The 15,165-nt window shown below is 45.4% G+C and overlaps 1 protein-coding gene across 2 annotated transcripts; it reads right to left on the bottom strand.

Moving 5' to 3' along the window:
• Window positions 1–6,587: 6,587 nt before the first annotated feature.
• On the bottom strand, window positions 6,588–14,350 carry LOC133453078 (phosphatidylinositol 3-kinase regulatory subunit gamma-like). Of its 2 annotated transcripts, none has more exons than XM_061732937.1 (10): window positions 13,963–14,350; window positions 11,968–12,079; window positions 11,772–11,870; window positions 11,506–11,686; window positions 10,476–10,592; window positions 10,225–10,367; window positions 8,757–8,933; window positions 8,549–8,623; window positions 8,293–8,463; window positions 6,588–7,454 (listed from the first exon to the last, which is right to left on the bottom strand). In XM_061732937.1, the coding sequence occupies exons 1-10, from the start codon at window positions 14,015–14,017 to the stop codon at window positions 7,178–7,180; spliced, it is 1,407 nt and encodes a 468-aa protein (XP_061588921.1). In that variant the 5' UTR covers window positions 14,018–14,350; the 3' UTR covers window positions 6,588–7,177. The 2 variants fall into 2 exon arrangements, with proteins under 2 accessions (XP_061588921.1, XP_061588920.1); XM_061732936.1 differs by having other exon boundaries at window positions 10,225–10,388.
• Between the last annotated feature and the right edge of the window lie 815 nt (window positions 14,351–15,165).

Consider the following 15,165-nt stretch of genomic DNA (forward strand, 5'->3'; position numbering starts at 1 on the left):
GCAGAAATGAAAGATATACCTAAATTAAAAAGAATAAAACAAATGGGATGCAGGAAATGAAGGTTGAAGTGCATTGTGGTAGATTAATAAAAGGCAGCAGCAACTAAAGAGTTTCAGCAGCCCTGATGCATCCTGGGAGTTTGTTCCACAGGTGAGGAGTGTCATTACCCGATGTGAGTCGCTACCTGATTTGAGTCACACATGCGCAGTCGCGTCCAACATTGTCGGCCATCTTGGAAAGCAACATACGGCAACACCACTTGGACAAACTACAGTTACGTCGCCAGACGTAACTGTAGTTTGGGAAAAGTTTGTCAGCTTTTCCCAAACTGGGATGAAACTTTCCGGATTCTAGGCATGGAGCTGATGGAAAAAATTGAAGTCGCTCATTTTAATCAATAATCGGGTAATGACAACACTAATGACAATGCACAGCGAAAAGTGGCGCATGCGCGGTTGCAACTCACCTCGGGTAATGACAGTTTGTCCAAGTGGTGTTGCCGTATGTTGCCTTCCAAGATGGCCGATGATGTTGGACGCGACTGCGCATGTGTAACTCAAATCGGGTAGCGACTCACATCGGGTAATGACAAGGAGCATTAAAGCTGGACGCTGCCTCACCTTGCTTGGTTCCATCGGAGCACCAACCGGTACCAGCCATCTTACCTCCACACCAGTCTCATGGAGATACGTTTTGTTGAAGTTGCTCCACTGGCCGCTAGAGGCTCCGGAAGCCAGTTGTCTCCATTGACTTCCATGTTAAAATGTCCAACTTCAGAGCAGAAATAAACATATTTACAGTCTGGCTCAGAAACCAGAGAAGAGTTTATATCAAGCAATACATTTATTTCTAATATGAATGACTGACAGTCGGCTCAGCCAATCACTAGCCACTATCACTTCCTCATCCATAATGGTCATGCTAGGGCCCTTCGCCATTGTTTGAACCCAGCACCGGCTAAACGCGACAGTCATTTTTGATTTTGCCATCAAGACAACACGTTAAACGGTTTATCCCGCCTTAAGGCCCTGACACACCAAGCCGACTGTCGGACGTCGGGCCGCCGATGAGCGTCGGTGTGCGTCTGTCGGGCTAGTTTCCCCAGTGTGTCCCGCACGTCGCCACAGGTCGGACGCCCGTCAGCCGCCCGTCGGCAGCTTTTCAGCCGATTCGACATGTCGAATCGGCGTTGGCCGTCGGTCAAACAGCTCACTCTGTGATTGGCTGTACAGGTAGCGAAGAAACGGAAGTGACGAAAGCAAAGCTAAGCTAAGAAAGCAAAGCTAAGAAAGCAAAGCTCTTTCCTTCTTCCACAAGTTGAAGGTCGAGGGCTGACAACGCCAGTGCCAATTCTTTATTCTTATGCATTGTGGTAGCGAGGGTGGTGTGGAAATGTGGTGTGAATATGAAGCCTATTTGTTTTGTTTACGGCTTCCCAGAGCTTCCGGTTTTCCCTTGTTTTTGAGTGAATACAGACTACTGGTATGGAGGGGAATTACCTCTCACGCATGCGCAGAACGTACGTGCTAGTTGCCGTTGGGTGTCGTCTTTGCGGTGTGTCTAGTGCTTGTTTTTGAGCCCGACCCAGCCCGACACAGGCGACGCGAGGCGACACAGCAGTCGGCCGACAGCGGGCGACATCGGGTTGGTGTGTCCTCGGCTTAAAACGTCTGCCAGCACCTCTGCAGATAGTTCGGTGGGGTTCGGCTGAAGGCGCTGGGAGCAGAGATAACTTTGAGTGACAGCGGGCGTGTTTCCGTGGGCTCTCTGCAACATGTTCCTCTGAAGGAAAAACGGGCTCCAGGACCGGTCTCCAGGAACCGATGGCTCAGGTGACTGAGGTTCTAACTGTGGGTCAGAATGAGGGCGTGGCCCTGACCACCTGAGGGTTCTCATTGGTTCCTGACAAGCGTTAATTACAATCGGCTGTGTTGATGCAGAGAGACGTCTGAAGCCGAACAGTGACTACGTTTACATGCAGTCAAAGTTCGGGTTATTGCTAATATTCCGGTTACTGAAACATTGGGAATAATCTGTTTACGTGCGTGAGCTAACAGGGTTATTCCTGTTTACATGGTAATTAATCATTCGGGATATCTGGATTAAACCAGCGACACACGGAGAACGTGATGACGCAATTAGCGTCATTTCCACTTCCTCTTCCTGTATCCAAATTCAAAACAAATGCTGCTTTGCGCAACTTTTCGCTCACTTTCTTGTAAATCTCGCTATCCCGGTACTTTCTACCGTCTACAAATGCAGAAATGTTCATATCCTTCATTACATTTATGAAGTGATTAGTCTCCTCCTGGTCTTGGTTTCTCCGTGTTTATAAGAACTTCCTGGACTCAAAAGACCAGGATTCCTTGTGAACAGAGCATGCGCAGAAAACAAATTCATGTTCCGTTCGATGGGGATATTCCGTTAGGTGTTTACATGACGGAATATTCAGATTTTAAAAGGAGTAACCCAGGGGTCATATTCAGGTTTTAAAAAAACGGAATATGAGCAAATTCGGGTTATTCAAAGGGGTTATTGGTGTTTACATGGCCGTGCAAATTCGGGTCGTTGCCAATATTCGGGTTTTAAAAGGGTTATTGAGTGCATGTAAACGCAGTCAGTGACTGCTAACTAAAATATCTCAACATAACACAGCCCTGACAGGCTTGCGGCCACATTAAATGAAAACACTGCCCCAGTCAGCAGTTTGGATCTGGTTCTGTGACTTCGCAGATCCGGATCAGAGTGGAGTTATCCAGCATTCCCATCTTTAGCTCCAGCAGACTTTCACGTCACGCTGCATTTGCAGCACGTCACGGCCGGGAGCTCAAAGCTGAAACACCAGCTTCTAAAGAGACACACCTCACAGAGGAGGAGGCTGGAGTGGAGTTGACGCTTTAATCTCCCCTTAAAACCCGCTGCTGCTGAGGCATTGGTTAAAGGGGATTCCCTAGTTTGTACCCATCTCTGTGGCTAAAGGTACGAACAACTTTACACTGGGATACACAAACTTTGTAGGAATAACAGAAACCAGCAAGAAAAAGTATGTTTGAAGCCTGGAGTTAGTGGCGGTGTATTATTCTGATTATTTCCATAATTGAAGCAAGTTGCATTGAAGCATGTGAACATTACAGACTGTATCTTCTATAATGAACATCCAGCTGAAGTTCAACCTCTCAGACGACCAAAATGCAACAGAATGATCAAACGATGTCCATGATGACACGACTGAGACAGATTAGTTTCCATTAACTGCACTTAAGTTGTTTAATACCAAATATTTACCCGACTCCACCTTCCTCTGGGCCGGGTGTGCAGCTTTTGAAGTCAGAGCGACAGGTTTGAGAGGAAGGGTGAGGGGAAGGATCGGGGGCTGGATAACTGGACAACATGTGATCGTTAATCAACTATTAATGTCTTTTTGATGTGTGTTTTCTCCACTTTGACCCATGACAGCGTTAGTGAAGAGAATCCGTCATGTGTGTCGGCCTGGCTCACATCTGTCGGGATGGGGAGACAGACAGGTGAGAACAGCAGGCCGTTTCATTTTAGAGTCAGTTTACCGGCAAACGACGGGAGAAACGTGCAGGGGGGGGACGGTCCAAACACTTCCGGAAGAAGCCCACTCCCCCCCCAAAACTGCCCCCTGCAGCAACCGCTGATAAAGAACTTAAAATAAAAGTCAAACTTGCTTTTTATTAAGTGAATTTGGCAACCGTGCCTGAAATGCATTTTCTGAGTACCCTTTCCTGTCCCTCCTTTTTCCTGTCTGGCTACCCCACACATTCTCTCTCTCCCTCTCTCAGTGTGTCTTTTGGACAGTCACGCAGCTAATGGATGACTCAGCTTTGGTACATTTTGTCCTGTGCATATGGTCAATCCCAGCAGAGCCCTCCAAGCTGACACAGGTAACAGGGAGTAATCCGTGGCCTGGAACTTAGGCTCTCCCTCCGGTACATCGCTGCACAACGCACCTCATTAATCCTTACCTAACAAAGACCTTATGTGGTGCCTGAAGGAGGCCACCTGCTCCTGCCGTTCAGAGGGCCGGCCGGCGCTGCCATCCCGGGTCACGATCAGCAGAGCCCGTGACGTCCCAGGGTGCACGTCCGTTCAGTCAAACAGCAAAAACGTGCCGCGGCGTTATTTGTGTGACAGCTGCTAGTGGCTTTGCTGAGACGTGTGTTGCATTGTTTCTGGTTCACTAAGATCAGAACAAAAAACCTTCGTATAAATGAATGGAGAGGTTTAGCGCTGTTAAGCAAGAGTGGGGAAAGTTTTAACTTGCTGTAATGCACAGAGTTCACGCGACGTGCTTTGTTTTTCTTAAAAAATTGAAAGAAATATACTCGTTTCCAGAGGTTCCGAGTTACATTTACTTAGTGTAGCGATTTCATGAACGGTGTAATATGCAGAGTTGGTAGTAACGAGTTACATTTACTCCTTTACATTGACTTGAGTAAGTTTTGGGAAATGTTGTACTTTTAGGAGTAGTTTTGAATCAATATAGCTACTTTTTACTTTTACTTGAGTACATTTGTGAAGAAGAAACTGTTCCTCTTACTCCGCTACATTAGGCTACGTTGAGCTGTTACTTTTCTTTTATCCCTTTTATCCACGTACACGTCAATCTCATGACATCACTGGGTGATTCTTTGGGAAAAATGTTTGTTTTTGCATATTTTGTCACATTTACACAGACTCAAACACACAGAGTTTCTATGAGATCATGTTTGTTCTAGTTCTGCCTGGTTAAAAAAGAAAAGTACAAAGGCTTAAAATTTTGAGGTACTTGTGCTTAATTTATTCTTTATTGTTATTTTATTTATTTTATCATTTATTAAAGTACTTGAATTTACTTTAAATTATTTTAATTTAAGATTTATTAATTTTAATTGATTTTATTATTTTATTGATTTAATTTGCCTGAAGATGATTATTTTGTACTTTTGTCTGTTTGAATGGTTGTGTTAAAAAAATAAATCAGACGTTACTCAACAGTAACTCAGTACTTGAGTAGTTTTTTCACCAAGTACTTTTTTACTTTTACTCAAGTAATTATTTGGATGACTACTTTTTACTTCTACTTGAGTCCTATTATTCTGAAGTAACTGTACTTTTACTTGAGTACAATTTTTGGCTACTCTACCCAGCTCTGCTCGTTTCCTTAAGAAGCTGCCAAATGGATTATAGTTTCAGCAGATTCTCTCAGGTGCTGAAGCTCAAACTGTAAATTGGGAGCCCATCGTTCATCAGACACCAATGCTGCTGACTGTGTGACAAACTACAGACAAATACCTCTCAAGTTGGAAAGTACCAAAGGTCGGACACCATTCCTGTCCTATCGACATCAAAAGAAATAGGCAGCGTTAAAAAAAAAAAAAAAGACTGCATGTTCCTTGTGACGTAGGTGCGACACATACTTTTCTAATGACACAGCGGCGGCCAGATCAAGTACGGAAAGAGCCTGCACATATCCTGCTATTGTCCACTTGGCTTCCCTTCCCCTCCATCTGTCCTCCAGCGCCCTCGCTGCCTCGCACCTCTGCTGACCCGGCGGCCGGCTCATGAAACGGCTCCCCGCCAGGTGGACGGCCGACCTCACGCAACCACATCCCCATGCACTCGCCTCCACGCAGCCCGCTGCACGCCGTGCAATAAGAGCGAAAACAACAGTAGTTGACAAAACTCTCTTCAGTTTATTGTCTTTCAGCAAGAGAAAAAAAAAAAAAAGAAAAAAGAAAAAAAAAAAAAAAAAAAGGACAGGATCTCACATTGCTTAAGCTTCACCGCGAGGAGCTTCCTCAGTCTTTTACCAGTGGAGTAATATTTTTCGAGAGGCTTCGTCGGCCTACTTTTCCGTGAACCGACGTCATGAAATACATTTTTACGGCATCGCTATACAGAGCGTCTTTTGTCCTCAAACTTGAAAAGTGCCAAGTTCAACATGGATTCCTTTCCTCTTAAGCTATGTAGGCTGCATGTCATGAAAAAAAAACAAAAAAAAACAAAACAAAAAAAAACATTCATAGCTAGAGCAATGCCACAGTTCAAGTAATGGAGACAGGATACTTCCGGACCTCTGGCAGTTCACGCCGACACCCCGAGGCCGAGTCACACCGGCACCGCCAGGTACAGTGCCTTTTTCTGGCGAGTGTCAACCTCCCATAATAGCATTATCTTCTCCACCACCAACGCCGCCACCGCCACCGCCACCGCCGTCATACATTGCAACAATAGAAATACTGTTGGATTGCACGTTCTTCGAGCTTTCGTGTTGTGGCATGTTTATAGAAAAAATATATATAGAATACAAAAAGCTTATACTTCTTTGAGTAACAGAATATAACATACAGTACTTCAGATTATGTTTTGATCAGCACATCAGCAGGTGTACATAAATCGCCCTACCCTTGCCAAAATGCAAATTACCACACTAAACAGGGATGTAGTTTTGCTTACTATTAAGTGCTTTGGTCAATGGGTATAACATTGAATATACTTTTACTATGGTTTTTTCTACAGTATGTTAATGCTACATAATTATCCACTGTATATGAATGTCTGTTAACGAAGGGGCAGATAGTTAAGATGCACCACAACTTTTAATATATTCACATGTGGCATTTTCACCATAAAATGCTTTGGCCCACCAAACTGATCTGGTCGAATCAGCTCTCTGAACTGATACGGTGTAATCGATTCTGACATTTCTCCTCAGGGAGCGTCGCTGAACTGAACTGATTTGAACTGCCGATCTCCTTCTCACAAAATGCAATCTTGTAAAAGACGACCCGAAAGATCGAAAACATTGGTCGAGTGAGTGAGTCCTCTTCTGTGTGGGAAGGGGACGTCTCTCCGGCAAAAATTCAGCGTGAAGGCGCAGCACCTTGATGCCGGTGAACAGACTTTCAGGTGGACAAGATCCCCCGCCAGAGAAAAGAGTCCTTTAGAACAAACTGCGATAAATGAAGTATAAAATTAGTTGGAGAGCTTGTACGGTCAAGCTGACATTCAAGTTCCGGTCCCACTTCAATCCGTGAAATCCCATTCACAAAACTCGATGGAATCACTGTAGTGCAAAACTGAACACGTTGCACCCTCGATGCAGTCGTCCTCGCAAGATACAGTAAACACGTCCTCTCTGCCGACCCCCCCCGGCCGCCGCCGCCGGGTTTACATCTCTGGGGCGGCGGGCGGGATCCCCGGCGTGTGTTTGGGAGTCTGTAACAGTTTGTGTTCCTCTGCCTGCTGGGACGCGGCTACGGCCACGGCCTTGGCGTGCACCGGGTGGGACAGCCGAACGTCCAGGGCGTCGTTGTGTTGTGCTAGCGAGTGCAGGCGGTAGTGCAGGACGAGCTCTTTCAGCGAGCAGTGGATGTCGTAGGGCTCGGCGAAGCCGTAGCCGTGCGGCGTGCTGTAGATCATACAGTGCTTCACCTCCTCGTTCACCCTGCAGGGAGAAGAGCACATGAAAACCGTCAGTCTGGGGGGTCCGCGTGTTCCTCGTTACGGCTGGAGATCGATTCAAATGTCAAGAATCGATTCGATTCTCTGCACATCTATATATTATTTTGTACAGCCATGCAATTGTGGGTGGGTTGGGGTTTAAAAGATGGCATATTTGATAGGGTTGGTTTTGATATCTGTTTTTACCATTTTGTTATTGCCCAAAAATACCAATAAAAAGATTTATAAAAAAAAAAAAAAAAAAAAAAATCGATTCCGATTCTTAAGGTTCAGAATCGATTATCAAGATTTGATTCGATTCAAATCCGATAATGATTTGGGTTAGTGTTATTAAAACCTGTTGCATGAATTATATGACTGTGTAGTTATGCAACATATTGATACTAGTATTATATTGAGATTCAACAGCAAGTATTAGCAGCTAATGATGCTGTAAGGACCAATCAGCTCCCAGAATGCTGATAGAACTGCTTTAGGAAACATCGTGTGGCAGAATTACCAAACAGATCCAGGGCATTTTGCCCACATTTCGTTTAAATTTTTTCCTTTTTTGGTCTATTTCGGTTTTTAATTTTTGAGAATTTGGTTTTTAGCATTTTATGCAAATGTAACCCCAAGACAGTATATAAAGTAAAGAAATATAGACAATTTATGCAATTATAACTGAAAACTTTAAAGTTTTCATACCTTTAAACATATTTAAAGGCAAAAACATGGCACAAGTTATTCTTGTGTCCAACAAAACATTCCTTTTGCAATGATGAAAAAAAAAAAAAAAGGCCTATTCGTGGTGTGCAGCGTCTGGGCTGTGGGGTACTCACACGACAGAGCAGGCGTAGCAGCCCTGCTTGCTGCTCTCCCGGATCAGGAAGGTTCCCGGGGCTTTCCCCTGCAGCATCTCCTCCGCCTGCGTCCGACTCAGTTCCCCCACGAACCAGCTCGCCTCGTCCTGGTGCGGCAGGTTCTTCTCGTCTCCCTTCAGCACGTACGTGCTGAAAAACATGGAGAGGGTGATGAGAACGGCTCGGCGTGACACCCGTCCTACGCTAAAATAACAGAGACGAGGCTGGAACGTACTCGTCAAAGCTGTCGCTGTGTATCCCCAACCAGTCGTTTATGCGTTTCTGACGCACGCCTTTGTGGTTCAGCCAGCTGCAGACAGACAGAAGAAGGGGTGCGTTTAAAAACACAGAGCCGTGCACGCGGGAGAGAGCGGCGCCGCTAAGTTTGTACCATTAATGAGCTTGTAGTGAATTAGCGCGGATACCGCGGATGAACTTCTTACTTGAGGTACTGGTCTCTGATGCTGCGGAGCTGGATGAGGTCGGGCCGTAAGCTGCTGATCTTCCTGTCCGTCTCTCTGTAGTCCTCCACCTGCGTCCGCAGGTCCTCCTCCAGGTGGATTTTGCTGTCGTAGATCTCCCCGAGCCGGCACTTCAGCTTCTCGTAATTTATCAGGAAGCTGTCGGGGGGGGGGAAGACAACGTCACGGGATTAATACAATAAATACAATAAAATGAAAATATAGGTATAAGCTAGGGATGGGCGGTATGGACTAAAAAATGTATCACAATCATTTCTGGCATTTATCCCGATAACGATAAAAAAATTACCAATTCAACTCCACCTTTGTAACTATAAATCTATCAGCACATTCAGTCTTTGGAGCCAAAACACTGATCTAAAATATACTAAACTACACCAATGGGAATTTATCTTTCTTTCTTTCTTTCTTTCTTTCTTTCTTTCTTTCTTTCTTTCTTTCTTTCAGGCTCATTTCTTTCTTTCTTTCTTTCTGGCTCATTTCTTTCTTTCTTTCTGGCTCATTTCTTTCTTTCTTTCTTTCAGGTTCATTTCTTTCTTTCTTTCTTTCTTTCAGGTTCATTTCTTTCTTTCAGGTTCATTTCTTTCTTTCTTTCTTTCTTTCAGGTTCATTTCTTTCTTTCTGGCTCATTTCTTTCTTTCTTTCAGGTTCATTTCTTTCTTTCTTTCTTTCTGGCTCATTTCTTTCTTCCTGGCTCATTTCTTTCTTCCTTTCTTCCAGGTTCATTTCTTTCTTTCTTTCTTCCAGGTTCATTTCTTTCTTTCTTTCTTCCTTTCTTTCAGGTTCATTTCTTTCTTTCTTTCTTCCTTTCATTCTTTCTTTCAGGCTCATTTCATTCTTTCTTTCAGGCTCATTTCATTCTTTCTTTCAGGCTCATTTCATTCTTTCTTTCAGGCTCATTTCATTCTTTCTTTCAGGCTCATTTCATTCTTTCTTTCAGGCTCATTTCATTCTTTCTTTCAGGCTCATTTCATTCTTTCTTTCAGGCTCATTTCATTCTTTCTTTCAGGGTCCTTCCTTCCTTCCTTCCTTCCTTCCTTCCTTCCTTCCTTCCTTCCTTCCTTCCTTCCTTCCTTCCTTCCTTCCTTCCTTCCTTCCTTCCTTCCTTCCTTCCTTCCTTCCTTCCTTCCTTCCTTCCTTCCTTCCTTCCTTCCTTCCTTCCTTCCTTCCTTCCTTCCTTCCTTCCTTCCTTCCTTCCTTCCTTCCTTCCTTCCTTCCTTCCTTCCTTCCTTCCTTCTTTCACGTACATTGTGCGTGGATTTAACACAGAACCATAAATCAGTTTTACACAAAAACATCATCAACGGGAATTTATTGTTTTTACCACGAGATGACAAATTCTTACCGTGGGGAGTTTTTTTGACGGTATATCGTGAACGGTAAAATATCACCCATTCCTAGTATAAGCACTTCATTTTGAATCAAGTACCTCTCCAGATCGTTGTCGATCCCTTCTGAAAGGCTGTTCCGCTCAATCTCCTCCCCGTAGCGCTCCTGCTCGCGACACTGCTCCTCGAAGATGAGCATGGTCTCGTTAAAGGCCTCGATCGCCGTGCGCTTCATCTGGATCTCCTGTGTCGTGTGGAACAGACTCTGTCAGGAAAGACTGGCGTTGGGACTGCTTTCTGACGCAGATCTTTGGAGAGAGCTGGAGGTTCAGAGGCGGGGAGCGTCTCTCACCTGGGAGGTCTTGGTGAAGGCTTCGTAAAGATGGTCGAACTCCTTCGACTTCACCTGGTACTGGTTGTGCACTTCCTTGAGCTTCCTCCCGGCGACGTCCACGCTGTCTTCCTTCACCTGAGGTCGGCAGGGACACCGGTCACACACATGCTAATCACACACTTCACTGCTCAGTGACTACGTTTACATGCAGTCAAAATTGGGGTTATTGCTAATATTCCGGTTACTGAAACATTGGGAATATTCCGTTTCCATGCGTGAGCAAACAGGGTTATCCCTGTATACATGGTAATTAATCATTTGGGATATCTGGATCAACGTGATGACGCAATTAGCATCATTTCTGCTTCTTCTTCCTGTATCCAAATTCAAAACAAATGCTGCTTCGCGCAACTTTTCGCTCACCTTCTTGTAAATCTCCCTATCCCTGTACTTTTTAAATGATTTCCATTTTTTGTCTCATTTGATTTTATTTGATTTTAATATTTAATATTACACCTCTGTAAATTTTAATATTTGAAATCTTGTGCTGCCTCTTGACCAGGACACCCTTGCAAAAGAGATTTTTAAACTCAATGGGTTTCTTTTCCTGGTTAAATAAAGGTTAAATTAAAAAAAACAAACTTTCTAACGTCTACAAATGCAGAAATGTTCATATCCTTCATTACATTTATGAAGTGATTAGTCTCCTCCTGGTCTTGTGTTTCTCCGTGTTTAGAAGAACTTCCTGGACTCAAAAGACCAGGATTCCTTGTGAACAGAGCATGCACAGAAAACAAATTCCTGTTCCGTTTGATGGGGATATTCCGTTAGGCGTTTACATGACCCAATATTCAGGTTTTAAAAGGAGTAACCCAGGGGTCATATTCAGGTTTTTAAAAACCGGAATATGAGCAAATTCGGGTTATTCAAAGGGGTTATTGGTGTTTACATGGCCGTGCAAATCCGGGTTATTGCTAATATTCGTGTTTTAAAAGGGTTATTGATGCATGTAAACGCAGTCAATGTTCCTCTCAGAGCGTGCGCTGACCTGCTGGAAGCGGGACACCGGGTTAGTCAGCATCAGGTCCAGCGTGGCGTTGTACTCCACCAGCGAGTGGTGCTGGTAGTACCAGATCAGCTCCACCACGGAGGAGAACGTGAGGGGGTCCGAGAAGCCGTACTTGGCGTCGCAGTGGTAAATCTTGATGAGCTTGTTGTGCCCGTCCTTCCTGTTGGAGCCAAAAACAGGCAGGTGAGACGACTGCGACGTGTGTGACGTGAAAACGCACCACCGCTCTCTCCTCCTTTCCTCACCTTAGCGTCAGCGTGAAGTCTCCCTGCATCTTGGTGGACGCGTCACGCACCAGGAAGGAGCCGTCGGGCGAGTCCCGGAGCTTCTCGTTCACCTCGTCCCTGCAGAGGCGGTTAGTTAGTTAGTTAGTTGATGGTTGACAATGACAGCACATAACATATTGGTGATGACGCTGCGGACGATGCTGCGACCCTTTACCTGGTCACGTCTCCCCAGTACCACTCGGCGTCCTGCAGCGCCGACGCTGGGGGGGAAAGGCAGTTGTTGTTGATGGCGGACATCGCTGGCTTTGTGGACCTGGGGGGGAGCGCTGGAGGCAGGAGGCAGAGGAAACATGATTACATTAAATTAAAGATTTGATGCCTTGAATATTAAGACCGTCCTATGCTCGCCACCCCCCCACACAAACACACACCCACATGCACACACACCTCACACCAGCCTTGCACGGAGCAGCCCAGCAGGTCTGGGGGCAAGCCCGGGCATGTTTCCAACTGAACACGGTCATCACCCTGCAGACCTGTCCCCCTGTCTCACATCTCAGCACCAGCAAACCACTCTCTTTTCTTTGAATTGCTGAAATCATTCTCTCACTCTTGCAAAACTCCAATTTGAACATTTTCCTGAAGTGCAATCCTGAACTGCACGCCAATCTTTACATGAGCCTCAAATTATACATTGAGATTCCTGGACTTCCACCCAATTCCCTTATTCTATAATCACTACACATTAGCGACCATGAGTTTTCCATCAACCTTGAGGACAGAGAAGAGAGAGGGAGGGGGGGATATCAAGACTCCGGCTACAAAGTAAGGGTTTCCTTAAAAAGTGCAAAAAAAAAAAAAAAAAAAAAAAGAAGGCCAAACCGCATCAAGAGGAGGTGAAGGGCGATATATTTCACTGCAGGACAAAAGTGCCTTTCATGGAGCGGTTAGGGGAGAATACAGGAGCCCCCTCAGAGAGGGGTAAATGAGGCTCTCTCGGCTTCTCCCTCCTCTGTTTCTGACCTTAAAATCAACAAAAGGCAGGTGCAGCGGGCACAAACTGCTGCTGCACCCTGAACTCTGCTAAATTAAATCTGCACACCTTCCCCTCCTCCTTCCTTCCTTTTCTCCCAGGCTGGTGCCAAAAAACAAAATCTGCTGGCTCCTGGGAGCCTGCACGCTCATCCTGGCGCAGGCAAAGGGCCCCCCCAATGTGAAGAAGACACATTCACAAGATAAACCAATGCTTGGCCTGGAAAACTAAACAAGTGCATAATGGGATTGTCTTCCAGCTCCTTCTTCCTGACTGGAACCCTGACTGGAGGGACAATGCAAGGTAACCTATTGTGATTGTCAGTAGTATATACCAGTTATTTTCATTCTCATTAACAGTAAATGAAATTTAAACTTCATAATGACTTCAAAGGCTAGACTATTTGGTGCTATTTCAATTAGTTGAGGAAGAATCGATTGGTCTCGCTCCTGTCAGCCTTTGTTTCCGCTGTAACATCGCAATAACGCAGTCAGGAGGAGGAGGAGGAGGGGGGGACAAATGGGAAAACGCACAGAACGGGTTTGTTCGGGGAGTTTGGCCAGAGTTGAGTCATGAGACGTCTCGTCTTCTTGCCTGTAGCCTACTTTTTTCAAGAGCTCGAGCACAAATTAAGCACGGCTGGCTTGCAGAGAGAGGGAGAACAAAGCGCTCGTTTCATGTGGCGCTCATTAACGCACCTTCAGCCGGCCTCCATCCCTCCAGAGCTGCTGCTCTAACCCCGCACCGCCCCGCTGCTGCTGCTGCACAACACAGCCAAGGTGCAAAACACACAAAGATACAAGAAAAAGAAGAAAAAAACTCTAAACTGCTCTGGTAAAATAAAAAAAACAAAAAAAAACGACTAAGTTTGTCATCTGTGCTGGCCGGGACAAAAGAAAAGCAGGCGAGCCTCAGCCACTGCGCCTGATCCTCCGAAAGGTATTACGTAATTGGCAAGTGGATTGCGCTATGCATGCCTGGGCAACGGAGCTGCCCATTCCAGACACATCTCTCCATTTCAGCTCCTGCTACAGCCCCAGCACCACTCCGTGCAAGAAAAAGACAAAAGCATGCGTTTTAAAGTAAATATGATCATGCATATTTCCCCCCCCCCCAAACCCCCCTCCCTCCCTTCCCTCTGGATCAGACAATGACTGCCTTTGACCCCCAACTTACCTGGCGGTGTTTGATCCATTTCAATATAGAATAAACCTTCGGGAGGATAAACCATTCCTGTTATACAATAGTAGTCCAGGATGACGTTTTTGTCGTTGCCTTGCGCTTGTTTCAAAACCAAAAAAAAAAGGTAGGTTTTCTTCCTCCGAGCAGACCTAATTCATGCTACTTCTTCGCTGCTGCAGCTTCGCAGACGCCACGTTTATCCATATAGGCTTTGGGACAAAAGAGAAGAGTCCGTAAACATCCCAGGGTCCGGATCTGCGCTCTTAACATAGCCTGCCCGCCCGCGGAGCTGCTTCTTTTTATATTTATTTAATGGTTTGTCTGTTGGGCTGTCTGTGTGTCCGTGTGTGCTGCCTCTGCAGGTCGGCGCTCCACTTTACTTCATCTCGGAAGTGGGACGACTTTAAAGGGCTGATCGCTACATCATCTTGGACCGAACCAACATGGCGCGAGAAAAAAAGGGGGGGGGGGTTCTTCTTTTGTACGCTTCGTAGAAACGACTATCACAACTATTTAAATCTACTTGTAGACTGTATTTAAAAGCACCATCAGCTATTTAATGTGATAAAGTCACCCATTATGTGCGGTTAATTCGCTGCGGACACGTACGGCGACGACATGCTACACGGACACACCCTGAAGCGAGATGGTACATCCCGGACCGTTTCATTCAGTTTAGCTGTAACAGCTGAAAAATCCTTGTAGGGCATGAATGGAAAAGGGGAAACTGGCTGGAATCATTACTTGAAAATAACTGACCTATGAGTTTATTTTTCAAGCAACCAGGAATGACACCATTGAAAAAAAAAGAGAGAGAAAAAAAAAGCCCCCAGTTTCCTGGCGAGGGAATAGGTTTGGGATAAAAAGAAGAAGAAGAAGAAGAAAAAGGTGGTTGTGGCCGGTTTAATCAGAAAAAATTATCTGTCTGCAACTGTTTTGTTTGCAGAAGAATAGCTGTCCCTCATGGCAACGGGCGACTACATTCTTGTTGAGCCTGTCAAACCCGTTCAGCAGCAAAAATGGCATCTTGGCTTTCACCACTCATAATTATTGCCATGGGTTGTCACACTCTATGAGGTCATCCCGCTGAAGAAATGACAGCAGGTGTGTCGGGGCAAGGAAAACCTCAGCAAACGCTGAACTGAAGGAAACAGATCATTTTCTGATGAGATGCGTCGGCCCCTCTTGCTTCATATG

Source organism: Cololabis saira, chromosome 10 (assembly GCF_033807715.1).
Source record: "Cololabis saira isolate AMF1-May2022 chromosome 10, fColSai1.1, whole genome shotgun sequence".
Lineage (NCBI taxonomy): Eukaryota > Metazoa > Chordata > Actinopteri > Beloniformes > Belonidae > Cololabis > Cololabis saira.